Source organism: Stigmatopora argus, chromosome 4 (genome assembly GCF_051989625.1).
Source record: "Stigmatopora argus isolate UIUO_Sarg chromosome 4, RoL_Sarg_1.0, whole genome shotgun sequence".
Taxonomy (NCBI): domain Eukaryota; kingdom Metazoa; phylum Chordata; class Actinopteri; order Syngnathiformes; family Syngnathidae; genus Stigmatopora; species Stigmatopora argus.
Window position 1 is genome coordinate 5,327,427 of NC_135390.1, and position 14,732 is coordinate 5,342,158.

Here is a 14,732-nt window from a genome sequence, read left to right on the forward strand (position 1 = left end):
ACCTCATGGTTTGTGCCTGCTTTTTTTCAGCTGGGACTGGGAAATGGATTAAAACTGATGGAGGGATGAATGGAGCCAAATACAGGACCATTCTGGGAGAAAACCTGTTAGTCTTCCAAAGACCTGAGCCTCAGATGGAGAATTATCTTCCAACAGGACAATGATCCAAAACATAAAAGCCAAATCTACAATGGAATGGTTCACAAATAAACATATCCAGGTGTTAGAAAGGCCAAGGCAAGGTCCAGACCTGAATCCAATGGGGAATCTGTAGGCGGAGCTGAAGACTGCTGTTCACAAACCCTCACTAGGTCAAGCTGTTTTGCAAGGAATACTTTGGCAAGAATTTTAGTTTCTTGATGTGCAAAACTGATAGACATACCCCAAGCAACTTGCAGCTGAAATTGCAGCAAAAGGTGGCGGACAAAATATTAATGCAAGGGGGCCGAATAATATTTCACGCTTCAGATTTCAGGTTTTTATTTGTTAAAAAAGTTTAAAATATCCAATAAATTTAATTCCTTTTCATGATTGTATCCCACTTGTTTTCATCCTCAACCTTCATGATACATCATGTGCAACACAATAAGAAAATAACGAAAAAAACTTTTAGACACTGCTATAATGTGAGACAACAAAGTGAAGATAGTTATCTTCAATTAGCAAAAAAAACGGCACATTATCAAGAACTGCATGGTCCTCCGAAACTGATGACGGAGATGAAAACAAAACTGCTCAGATATGCTGCCATGTGTTGGACGGCAACAATGAATGACCTGCAGCAATTTCTGCTGAATACCGCACTAGCTGTGAAAAAAACTACGCCAGTACGTGACAAAAACTATGCCAGTACAAATAATTCAAACCTGGATGGTTTACTGCTGTTTCTGCCATGGCACATGCACTCTAATACTGTGCATATACAAAGTGCAGGTATGGCATTCTGGTAGCAACATATACCAACCATCACATACCCTCATTACAATCTAGGCGCAGAAGGTTACAGTATAAGCAAAGCGGAGCTCTGCAAGTAATAAATTAGAAATCAAAAATAAATTCCGTTGTCAAATAACTTGGAAACTAACCGATTTCAAAACATAAACGCACAACATGGACATCTTTGATAAAAAAAAACAGCTATCAGAGCAAGTAATGATTAGTAAAAACAAATAAAAAAACTAAAAGGGAAAGCTGTTGAACACAATGATATAACATATTAAAAATAATAGGAAATAGGTTTACAATCTAGTTTTTTTCACAACACAAAAAGCTCAAGATTTAATACTGTTTCGGCAATTTTATGCTGAAGATTGATTTTAGGTTGAGTTCAGTAAACTCCTCTAACATATATTTAATTAATTACTATTTATTTGATCAATATTGTGTCAATAGAGCCTGACTATAGTTTAGCAAAGCGCAAACAGTCTCTTAAGAGTCAAATGTTGATGGACTTCAAGCCATATAATACAATCCATCCAAGCCAAAGGTAAAATTCAATTAACAACAGAAAATTGCACATAAAAATACTACAACAAAAAACACTTGAATCTGTCCCCCAAAACTAATAAATTACTTTTATGCTACTATAGAAAAGAAAACACTGGATGCGTAAACAAAAATTAGCATGCAGAATTCATATACAAATGCCTTAGGAAGACTGATAGAAAGTAGATAAATTACGCACACTAAGTGAGAATAAACTAATTGTTTGGTCCCCATTAATAGACAAAACTCTAATTGGAGAACTCAAATATTTTATGTCAGACTGATTTTATCCACCTAAGCTCCTTACCATTACACTGCGCATTCCAGAGTGAAGACAGATCAACTACTAAGCATGGCTTTAGTTCAACCATGTTACAAGCCATATGCTAAACTCCCCCAGCAAAGACCCCTTTGTTTTGCTACAGCCAAACCAAAATGTCACAATACACGACAGAATTTAATTACAGATCTTTGCAATATATTCGCTGCCAATTAGTAATTTCTTTGTTGGTCACAAGCTCCCTCTTTACAGTTTACAAACATTGCAAGGAATTAACGACTACTAATAAAACAGGCATCTGGGTCTCACTTCAATGCACTTTAGTCATCTGATAACATTTTATTATTAATTTGGTTCAATTTATCTCAAGTAAATTGTTGTAGTTTACTGTTCAAATTAAAACAACAACAACAAAAAACAACAACAACAGTGACTGGGGCTTATCCATAGGTGGTAAAAAAAATTCTGTAGCTTTTTTTATGTCATGCTGTGTCCAAGGCCCTTTTATGTGCATATTCAGTGTTTGAATAGATAAACATGACAGGTGCAATTTACTTTTTTAAAACAATGAATTACTGAAAATGATGGCTAGCTAGAACCTATGTGAAAAGCCAAAACCTTCTACTGTGGCCATTTAATTCAATTTTATAAAGCAACAATGAAATAGTGTTTAGGAATCACCATTGTAATATTTAACTGCTAGTAAATAGAACATTCTGACACACACAAAATATTTCATTTACTTACATAGGTTTAAAAAAATTACAATATATTTATCCATTAGCTACTTATTTAATGAAGAGCTATGTATTCCGAAAATGAGAACATAAGCATGGATTTAAAAAGGAGAACAATGCTGATGAAATACCATATTTATTTGAGTATAATGCGCAAAATTATGTACCAAAAATTCATACCATATGTGAATGAATGTTTTGTCATGGCGACAGGTGTTGAGCATTTGCCAGTTACCAGTGTCGGTGCAATCCTAGTTGTGAGCAGAGAAAAACTAAAAAAAAAAAATTAGACCATTTTATAGGAACAATTTATATGTAAGCATTGTACTCGAATAAATACAGTAACTAGTTTTGATGTAGAAAAAAAGTTTACACTATGTTATTGTGGTTGAAGGTCACAAGATATAAGAGATTAGTGATAGCACAACCAGAAATCACTAATAAAGCCTGGCACAATTAAGAAATACAGTATACCATGCACATGGACACATTTGCTGGATTTCAAAACGGGTTTGTTTACATGCGGAAGCAGTGTTCAGCCTTGAGTCACTTTTGAAATCACTTCATGACGCCAACGTGTACCTTTTATAGAGTCTAACACTTCACTGTCGACTAAGGATTATATTTTGGATGTCCATTAAATGATTTAAGTATCAGTTTCTGGAAGAGGAAATGGCAAACCAAAGACCACTTAATAAGTGCCCCGCAACATCGTATGGCAAGCAAACAAACAAACAAACAAACAAACCCACACGCAACAACAACAAAAGAAGTTGATGATCATAGTACTATTATTATTAATAGTAGTTTACTCTACAACTTTGCGAGTGTTCTCACGTCTGGATTCACTGTGATTATTGGACAGATAACGCGGTCCCGACACCCCGGCGACTACTACTTTGTTCACCCAGAAGTGAAGGACCCAAAGGCGGATACTTTGTTAGCCGGCTAGTTAGCCTTGCTAGCAAGCTAGTGTGGCTCGCACCACAGCCTACGTACCAACAATGTAGATTGCATATGCGTTTAGTAAAAAACATGGAACATACGCGTGTATACTTAGATGCAAGTCGTTTCTCTTGGCCCTTCGCCCTTCTAGTAAACATGTCCTTTCTTCCAGGGCAAGGTTGAAACCCGAAATTCACATCAAAGATGATCTAATTCCCAGTGTTCCCAGATTGGATGCCCGAGAGTCTTGAAGGGTCATACCCTAGCAACTTGACTGCCTGCCTAAAATAGATATTTTTTAAGAAGAGGTCCTCATGCGATGCCACTTGAGTGACAGCCCTCAAAGCCAATTACAACATGGGATAAAAACGCAATTTACAGCCCATTGGCTAATAATATTGTAGGCCATGTAAAGAGTGAAAATTTTAAAGCCGTATTAACATTACAAGCCTCTCGCCCAGGTTAACCCGAACCCGGTTAAACCGGGATTTCAGATGCTTAACGATTTAAAAAAAAAAAGGAAATGTAGGAAACATTTGGACTAAATTTTAATTCAACTTGATCTGTAAAGTTAAATTATGATGATGATTATCGTCATTATATTATTAGTATTAATTATTATATTTATTATTATATTAGTATAATATATTATTATTATTATTTTGTTCCCTTTGACCCACCATTATTATTATTTTAGACAATTAACAATTAATTTACAGTATAAAAAACTTTACATTTCTTTCTACAAATCCCAGAGAGCTATAAATATAGAAAAGAAAACCTAATCTTTGTAAGATATAGAAATTATAACCTGGTGTAAAATTAGAACAAACAAAAAATTGAAATCAGCGTACGCTGGCCTCTATACATATAAAGTTCCGATTTTTCCCACAACACTTTTGTAAATATTGGAAAGTCATGCTGATCGGTGTCCATTCGGCAAAACAGATTGCTGAATGCTGACCAACAATAATGATTGTCACAACATATAATGACTCTACGACACACTGGCTGAGAATAGTAAACAATTGCACAAACATGCAAAAAACTTTGGTTGGAAATTGAGAATGTGCAATTCCAAGCAAAGCAAGTATTCACAAGGCATACATAAAATACATGTGCTATTAAAATTCACATAAAATTTACAACCAAATCAACAAAGGATGTGGTTCGTACAAATGGAAAACAGAAGCAGTTTGCAAAACTTTACATTTACACAGAACATTGCACAATGGAAGCAAACTAACTCAAGTGCAGAACAACTGATCTGACACATAAGCATGTAGCTCACAGTATAATACTTTTTATGGTTTCACAGATGATGGATTAATGAATAGTGAATAATTTATTAATCCATGTCTGTGAGCTTGACTCAATAAAACATAAGGACATAAAATAGCTGAGAAGACGTTACCTCCCATTCTTTGACGTTGAGGTCGGTGATTGGCTCATCCACAGAACTTTCGGAAGCCTCATACTTCTTGACAACCATAAATCCAGGCTCCTGTCCCATCCCCCTTACACCCTCACCATACATATCTGGGCTCCACTGCATGAAGAACACAAAAAGGTGGTCCGACCTATGGAGGGGCAAATGCAAGCAAAACAATTAGAGAGCCAAAGTAGAACAAATACTTTCCCTCATCCATTACTTATGCAAATATTTTAGGGTACATGATGAATACTGAGCAACAGCAAATTACAACTCTACGATACAAAACATGTTCCTAATAGAATGCTCAGTTAGAGTTATCATGAAGTATAGAGACAGGATTTTGTGTTAAAATGATTCATAATTTCTTAAAATTATTGAAAAGCAATATCTTTACCTGATGAAGAACGTGTTTTATGTAATCAAATATTTGTCATTCATTCATTCATTCATTTTCTGAACCCCCCACGGCTCTTGTGAGGATAAGTGGTTCATAAAAAAGAATGAATAAATAGGTTTTTTTTCTTCTAATTTAATTCTTTTTTTCTTTTTATACACACAATTCATACAAAATTGCTATACATTTGAGACCCACATTCAATATGTCTAACTGAAAAGCCTAATAGCAGCATGGCAAAAAATAAAAAAAATAAAAAAACATCATTACAGATGCTTGTCTGATTCAAATGTGATTATTGGTCAGCCGAGCATCTTATAATTTATAGAAAAATAATTTGTGATCTCATAAATACTAAAGTGAGTTCGATCATCCATTTTGACTGACTTGTGAATGATGTAAAAGACCATTGAATCTGAATCAAAACCTGGTCCCATTATCACGTAAAGAATAGTTCAAGGTATTGACGCTATTTTGAAAATTAACTGGATAGGAGACTCTGTAGCCAACAAAAACACGTGCTGTGCTGCACGTGAACGAAAGTCCATAATTTATCTTCAGAAGTAAGGAGCGTAGGTATAAATGATGTCATGTTTGTCACAAAATGGCAGAGACTATGAGCTGTGTCATTGTGGTTTAACATGATTTTCTCTCTTAACAGAGAGCTAAGAAAAGCTTGATTTGCATATTCAGATTCTTTGAGCAACTGTGTTTTCTAAGGTTATTCACTTTGAGACAAACCAGTGTCATGATAAGTCCTTTCTAAATGAAAAAAGACTGATATCAATGAACTCTTATTATGCATCCCCAAGCTTCAAAATCAAATGCTGCAGTGACTGACCTTTCCTGTGGCACAGCAAACCAATATTCATGCTTTTTTCCCTGCTGGGCATACTGTTGCATGGATGCACTGGCATTAGAAACAAATGTCTTCTTCATAGGCTTTCCCACCCGTAGACAAAGGAATTTGTGTGAGTAGCTTTTTCTCTTTTCAGTTGATCCTAAATGGGGAAAGGGAAAATGGGAAAAATTAAAATCAAAATAGTTGGATATAATTAATTTGCTTTCGATAATATATATAACAATGTGTTGCTAAAAAACAAACAAACACATGACCTAAATTGTACTTTTAAAGAACAACTCAAAAGGAGACGAATAAAGAACAGAATTTTATAAATGGGGAGTCTCGTGTTCATAACGCAGTACAGTAAGTTTTTTCTCACTTAAGACAATAATTGAGATTAGGATGCCACTAGCATTACAGGGGAACTTATGCCAAGCCATTTGTTGGGCATGACATATGATTCAAACTAGAGCTGGGCGTAAAAAGCTAATGCTAATTATTGTGAAATAATTTTTTTCAATGATAATAAAAACTTTGAGAAAAATTCGATAATTTTAAACTTTAATTACATCCGACCACCACAGAAAATGGGGGCGCCGTTGCCAGATGAACACTAGTTCCAGACCAACGCCCAGGAGAGGAAGAAGATGACGAGGATACGGGTTTTTATGATGTTAGCAATAGAGGCTAACACGAGGATGAATGCAAAAGGACAATAACACGGTCAAAATAAGCGATTATGAGATGCAGGACAACACCGACCCGACCCACTAAACGATCCAAATGAATTCTCCCTGGCGTTTTGTTTTCTTTTTTTTCTGTGCGAAAAGCACCCTTATCGAAAATGTCCTCATTTGAGGACAACCTATAATATTTTTCTTACTTGATATCAAGATGTTTTCCCATTTTATGTAAATGTTCTGAAAACTTTACAAAAATCTAAAACTTGTCATCTTAGGTTAAAATGAGTTAAGTTTATCCAACCTTATTTTTTTTTGTAAATGGCCATATGTGAGGTAAATTTACTAGTTTCTTTTTGTCAGGGTGAAAATAGTCTGCTAACCAATGGTGATGATGTCTTCAGTTGCTTCTTTCTATGGTATTAAAATCACTGCCCTACACAGTCCAGCGAAAGTGGGAAATACAGCACCAAATGAGTCACCGTGAGGCTTGGTTTCGAGCTGGGATACATCATCTGTGATTTGATCAGACCATTCAGTCAGCTCGAGGTAAACCGGTTCACAGCCCGGCATCAGAAGGCATCCTTTCATGAGAATAGTGACCCATTTGAGTTTGTATCCCACAAACAACACAAGCACTATTGTACTAAGCTAAAGATGCAAAACAATGCTTTGGTAATTCCTCATCAACTGAAAAAGGGCAAATGCGTGCAATCTCATGCAATAACTCGAATAGCTACATGAACCTAAAGGCGACACAAACACTGCACGCTTCCCTTCCCTAATTCCTAGCACTCTGGTAGTGCCTGTCATCAACTATCATGAGCAGTGTTTCAACAAGATCTGGGCGACAACACAAGTTTTTGTTTCGTGTGACTGTTTTTGATAACATGGGTTTTATACTACTACTTTTTCCTTTAAAGTAGTTCCACACCTATAGGGCATACTTAAAAGTCTAAAATTTTCTCTAAAATTGTCAATGCGCCCAATCGGTTGGTGCACCTTCTCTGTGCACTAAATTCAATTTTTGTATGGCCCTGACCGCTTGAGTGACTGGTTTTATTTGTTGTCGGCACGCTACTTATCGCGATCAACCTAGCGGACGTTCACCCTAAAAATAGCCTCCCTGCCCATTCCAAGTATTACGGTAAATCCATTCAAAACATCCCAGGGCAGTGGCAAGGCATTTGACTTCCTTGTGCTCGCAGTGCTTTTAACCCTCAAAAACACTCAATACTCAAAGAAACAGCATATTAGAGCTATACAGAGGAAATGCCTGACATGAATGACAACACAATGCGGGTGTGAATGCTTGGAAAATGGACTGAAACCATGGATCAAACACAATTTAACATCTTTGCTAACGGATTGCTAACGGATGGCCAACATAGTAGTTGGGCCAGGCAGGGTTGCACGAGTTACGTGATGATTTGGAATGAATTGTCGATGGCGATATAACAGCGAAGAGAATCAAAGGCTTGGGAGTGATGTATGTTGCAAGTTACAATGGATTGTGGATGACTGGGGTCAAGTGTGTCAGCACTGTTGCTCGAGCTTTCGCCAAAGCTGGAATCAAGTTCACAGAATACACAACTCTGACTGACAGTGGAGCCTAGCATGTTGAACGCTGAACTCTTTATATCAGTGTGTACCTTTTACCTCAATAAAGCATTGTCAAACTTAGTTTTGCTCGTGCTGTCTTTAATAACACACACTAGCGGCAAGCCTAACTTACGCTAACAGCTAGCGTAACATACGCTAGCGGATAGCATAACACGCTAGCGGCTAGCACTACATACGCTAGCCTAGTGTCATGTTAGCGCCCTATCGGAAGAAACGCCCAATGTATTGACAAAATACAGAAAATATACCCGAAAATGAGACTGCGCCCTATCAAACGGTGCGTTTTATAGGTGTGAAAATACGATAGTAATGTCTGCAGAGTGCTGTGGCCAATATAAAATGAATACATTCAAGGTAGTTTTCATCCATTTCTTAGGGACCACAATAATCATTTTTGGAATTTTGACAGTTATTATATAACAATGACGGTGTGTAATTGAATCTTTACGTGAACGTTGTGTGTTGAAGAACTTCATTTGTATCTACCGGTTGTAAATGTTACATGAGGGCTGCATTGAACGGTTTAGAAAAAAATGTCTACTGTGACAAGTAGCATTTCTGGGATTATTTTTGTAGTATAGTACCTGAAAAAAAACTTTAGATGACTTTTTCTGAAAATAATGGGATGATCTATCTATTCATGAATTTTATCAGTTTCTATTCTTTGTTCCTTTTGAATCCAAGATCCCTACGGATACAAATGAACAAGTTTTAAACCCATTGTTAACAAGTTACCATCTCTCATCATCAACATTTGTGCCCACTGCTGATGGGAGTAGGGGTGAGCAATAGTTAAAAAACACTTTTTTAATCAAAGAACAACAGTGTCAAAGTTTAATTCTTTTAGGGAAAAAAGAGGAAATCTGTATTTACCCTGGGAATTCTCTGTGTTGTCCTTTTGACCCTCGTCCAAATTATCTTTCTCCACTGTCCCTTGTTGCATAGAGTCGGTTTTGGAGATTTCGGTCTCCTCGTTGGCATCCATCATTGGACTGGCTGTGACAGAAAGAGTGTCTGTAGCAAGTGGGGTGTCTGCACTTTGAGACCCTAGGCGAGAGGTGCTGCTTTGGCGCTGGGCCTGACTGGTGGCAGTGCTGGTAGTGGGTGTGCTTGGAGGCTTCTCTTCACTGTGCTGCTTGGATCCCAATGGGGACTGAATATTTGTTTCTGTGGCAGTGTCTTTTAATGTGCCTGAGGCATTCATCGCTGGAGGTTCCTCAGGATGGCTGACTGAGCTGTCGGAATTACCGGGTGCCTGTCTGCCAGAGCCCCCTCCCTGAGTCACGGTTTGTACAGACTCTGTAGAGGCACCGGATGACTTGTCCAGACAGACATCCTCGCTGGACGCTTGCTCTTCCTCTCTTATGGGGGAAAGCTCAGACTCTGTGAAGACGTCTTCTGAAATTGAGCCCTCCGTGCTGCGTGGGGCAGTGCTACCACTGTCATTGGCCCCTGGCTCTTTCAAGAGATGCTCATGGTCCTTCTGCTGGGAAGGATGTCTCTCAGATGGCAGAGGCTCCAGGTCACTGGAAAGACAGTGTAAAATGAGACAAGCAATCCTATCCATGATCAATAAATACTAATGCCCTTATGACTTGAGCATTTTTTACTCCACTTTCTGCCATAGATTCTCTAGTTTTTTAATTTATGCAATTAGCATACAAACTATAACAACGTGACATGGAAATAGAATAACACTAAATTATGCATAAAATGAAGGAGACTTGGAGGGAAAGATTGGAAAAACAATACAGTAATCCCTCGAATATCGCGGTTAATGTAGACCAGACATGGCCGCGATAATTGAAAAATCGCAAAGTAGAGTCACCCCTATTCTAACTACCTTTTGTCCTTCAGGGCTAATTCCTAGTAGCAAGAGTGGCTTCCGCTTATGAGTTTCAGCGTGGATTTTCACATTTTTATGAGTGTCAAGTCAACTAAGCGGAAGATACGTCTGCCCCCTCCAGACCAACAGGGGACAGAAAAAACCCAATTAGACCAAACTCTCCTCCCTTCCTGCCTGAGGTCATAGGCAGAATATAAGTTCAGTACTCCAGCCTTGAAAGTACAAGACAAGACAAGCAACTAAGGAACCAAAGATACCCTTCAGTTCCCGATCATACGCAACTGGTAGGATCAAATTTAAGTACCACTTAGATTCCAGTTGATTCATGCTCAGTTTGTTTCTCACAACCATAAGTTGTATAAGTTGCATTCTTTGTGCTTTCCTTTAACTTGGATTACTCTTACTATCAATCTCTGTAAAGTGAATATCAGTATTGATTTACTCAATCAGTTAATATAACAATTCACTTGCACTTCCACTCTATCATTTAAACACCCTTCTATTTTTCTGTAGTAACCTCAAAATGTTACTAGTAAACTTAAGAGCAACACTTTGATCAACATAGTAACTTGAAACGTGCATGATGTCACGAGCTTCCTTCTTTAAGGTTTTCAACCTAATCCTTTCCTATCACCACAAACTTCAATAAAATTGTAAAATGGAGGAAGAATTTGAGTGGTTCATGCCGTGAGAAGATCGGGGCCTTTTTCAAGTTGGGGCAAAAATTGAAGGAAGTAGACAAGAACTTGACAATGAGTTTAAATAAAAAAATAATAGCAGAAAAAAATCGCGACGGTAAATGAAGTCGCAATAATCGAGGGAAGACTGTAACTGCTCCATGGGCAGTAACTCCCAACCTGCTAAATACATCACTGGTCAGACTATGCTGCCAGCAGAGGAAACCAAAAAAAGGAAAAGACTCTAAAGGGCTCCAACACTATATTTATCCTTGCATAATTCAGGTTTAGACCGGATTGTAAGTTAAAAACTGAAGCAAAAAGAAAACAGACGATTCCGTGGGAGGAAACGTGATTCCACAGGGGTGGCTAATTCTTTCTACATACAGAGCAGGAATCTTAGCGTAGGAAGGTTAAAGGATAGTTAATTAACCCTTGTATAATTGCATTTTCATTCTTGTTCTGGTAAACATGGGAAAGAATTAAACTGTCAATTGGTTGTTGATGCAATCAGACCACCGGCACAGCGAGAAAAACACAAATAGAAGAATTTTGCCGCATTTTTAAGAGGGTCTCAGCAGGTGGTGGTGCTGGGGGCGTGGTTGGGGCGAACCACAGAGTATGGGTAGAAGACTCAAAGTTCAGGAGCTGGATTGGCATTTGTTAATGAATCCACATATTTAAAACTGACTGAAAAGCCAGCGAAAAGTAAAAAAAAACGCATTAAAAAACCTAAATAACTGCACTATACAACCTTTGATATGAAAGCACATAATGGAATTACCAGTAGGGCTCTTTCTCCAAGAGAAACACAGTTCAGCTGTAAAAATGAATATCAAATTAGACCAAATTAGCATTTGATCTTAGCTGTCCTGAACATCTTGGTTGATTATAATGTGAAAAAATAGCAAAAGTTTGAAGGTTTAAATTTTTGAGAAAAAAGTTAAAGTCATTCATTGTTTGTATGTACAGTAAAATGAAAATGACCTTGGCTCTTGGGATTTTGGGATGTGTTGAGATTTTTTTTTTAATGTCATGTTATTTGCTCAGTGAAGTGCTTTGGTTGTCGTGGAAGTGCTACATGAATAAACTTGAATTGAAGTCCTTCAAATGCAGAGAGGAAGAAGAGCAATGCAACTGGAATAAAGTAGCCTCTTATTTCATTATCTCATTTTCTTTCTCGTATAAAAATATCGGACAGAGTTCAGATAACTTCTCTTACTCAGGCACAGTGTCTCTGATCTTGGGGTCAGTGAGCTCCTTAAAGATGGCGGCAGATTGGACCTCTTCTAAAGGGCACATGATACCATACTCCTCGCACCCATGGGCTTGAACAAGGGGGTCCATCCGGTGAGGATCAAACATGATGTTGTTGGGTGTTACCAGCAACACTCCACTGACTGAGCCCTAAAACATAATTAAAAAATAGATAAAACATGAACACATAAATGAAAGAGGGGATTATAAGGAGTAATGTCAGGCAAAATTTATGGTTCAGCTGTGGGTTTGCCTTTCTCTACATCCACTCTGTAGACATAAAACTGTCGTCTCATACTCAGGGGGCGATCATATGTAAACGTTTTCTATACATAGGAAGAAACAGTTCAAGTTTTCTTTAATACGGCAGACAATAAAACCCCATGTACAACAGAGACCTGATCTGGAATCACTGCTGTGATTGACTGCAAGTGCCGACCACTTAAATGTCTTCATTTATGAGCTGAAAGTGAATCAGCGGTGGTTTAATACCATAGACCTGCATGTGTGTTTGGACAGGAACGCTGTCTCAACACACAGATTGCAGTGGCAGACTGATTGCTGAAATCTGTATAGCTCATGAATAGAAATCCAATTTGGGATCTCAAAATTTGACACGAAGGAAATACGGGAAGAAAAAGTTAGACATGGTGGTTGTGTCACACCGAGTGAGGTGTAAAAGACGTCAAAACGTCAGCAGGCAGGAACGTGTCAGCAAGATGTAGCCTTCTGTTAGTCAGTCGAACAAAAGCTATAATATAATAACACAATACAACTAAATTTTTTGTACCATGACTAAAACATATTAAAACAACGGAGTATTTTAAATGGTAAATATATGCACAACCTGTCATGTTTCAACAAGTAAGCCCTGTCCTGACAATGATAATATTGTAAATCCAATTTTTTTGTTAGATATTCTTGTGCAACATTCATGTTGACGTCAAAATTATATCAAAATATTTATCTTAAAAATAATTAACAATCTTTTTATAGTGTTAAGCTTCATTTCAATGGTATTTGCTATTCTTAGTGCTGAACTTAGAAGACCTAGCCTTCTTCAGGAGTATAATATGACAAAAAAGAGGGAGGAAAAGGCTTAGATACTTAGCCAGTGCAAAACCTCAGACAAGCACTATGTACTAGCTAAGCCTATGGTGTGAGGAATAAATGGCGAACGAGGAGGGGTCGTAAAGTCAAAACGTCGTTGGTCGAGGGCATCGTAACCTGAGGACTCTATACTTATCAAATTTTCAAAGTTTGAATTTAGAGAAATATTACTGTTGAAATACAAAACAGATAGTGGTGTGACAAAATGTGCAATTTAGTCAAATTTCACAGGGAAAATTAAAGAAAAGCTCAACATAGACAACACAATTTTACCTTTCCATCTGTTATGTACTTGCAGCTGATCTTGAGGAACTTCTCTGTGAGCGCCTCTTCCTCCTCAGAGGTGGATGAAACCACTCTGGCTTGACGCAGGGAAGAAAACACTGGGGGGAGAACAGCCTCTGGTCTGGTAGCTCCATCTGAATCCTGTGGGCAAGGGTGGATGGAGTCAAGGTTATCAGTGGAATCAATGGTACAAAGGGAAAAGAAGGCATATTTGCTATTTGTCAACTGGATCAAACAACTGTGTTTTGTAAGTGTACAAAAGTAAGAAGTACAAAAAAAAAAGATATTGCATTGTACACTGTATGCCGGTTTGTAAAAACAATTCAGAAAACAGTCACACAATAATATGCACTGACAAACACGGAAAGTTTGTTCCACTTGATAAAACATGGTGTAACTAATTTGTGCCGTATTTGATCATACTAATGCACTTGAGTCTCTAAATATAGATACTATGTATCTACAAGATTTTTTTTCTGTGTCTAGTATACGTGACATTTACCACTTTAATTAGAATAACATTTATGCTACATTTCTCTAATTTGATCCTTCTGAATGTTCAGCATGAACATAAACTCTTGTGAAGTAAAGCATTTCTTGTCTCTTTATCCACAAAAATGCAGTAATCTGTGAACTACAACACCGATTAAAAATATACTGAAATTCAACCAACCAACATCACAAAATAACTATAATCAAATAAAAACTTGATATACATTGCTGTTGTTTAGCAATCCAGAACCACCCTCCACCCCTTCGTATAATGACACATTGTTAGAAGTACATCATTCCAAAATGACAGGATCAAAAAGCACATTTCTTAATAGGGGAAATGTATGAAAACTATTTTGCAGATTTCATGATTCACATTTATTGGCCTAATATTCTAAATGTTTCCATAAAAAGATTTCATTTGCTCTATAATCCAGATTGAGATGTTAACCCGGAATGTTACCAATATTTTTCACTATGACACGGACACTTAGTAAGTATGGAATCTAGATTTGTCTTTTGGGATGAAACAGAAGGCAAAGGTAGGTTTAGCCTTTTTTTTTCTATTTCCTCTGTGCCACTGGGAGACACTAAGTCTGAGTCACTGTCTAAATTAATTGCCCATGACAACAGGGTGAGCAC

General features: G+C 37.4%; 1 protein-coding gene across 10 annotated transcripts in view; it reads right to left on the minus strand.

The window, feature by feature from the left end:
- oxr1a (oxidation resistance 1a) overlaps positions 1–14,732 on the minus strand; it is a 136,504-nt gene that overhangs the window by 11,948 nt on the left and 109,824 nt on the right. For 9 of the 10 annotated variants that reach the window (XM_077599211.1, XM_077599214.1, XM_077599218.1 and 6 more), the window contains 5 exons: positions 13,587–13,739; positions 12,169–12,353; positions 9,297–9,949; positions 6,118–6,277; positions 4,862–5,027 (listed from right to left, as the gene is read on the minus strand). In XM_077599211.1, coding sequence (XP_077455337.1) covers positions 4,862–5,027; positions 6,118–6,277; positions 9,297–9,949; positions 12,169–12,353; positions 13,587–13,739 — 1,317 coding nt within the window. Of the gene's footprint in view, positions 1–3,548; positions 3,860–4,861; positions 5,028–6,117; positions 6,278–9,296; positions 9,950–12,168; positions 12,354–13,586; positions 13,740–14,732 lie in introns of those variants that run through there. The other variant, XM_077599216.1, reaches the window with a different exon arrangement.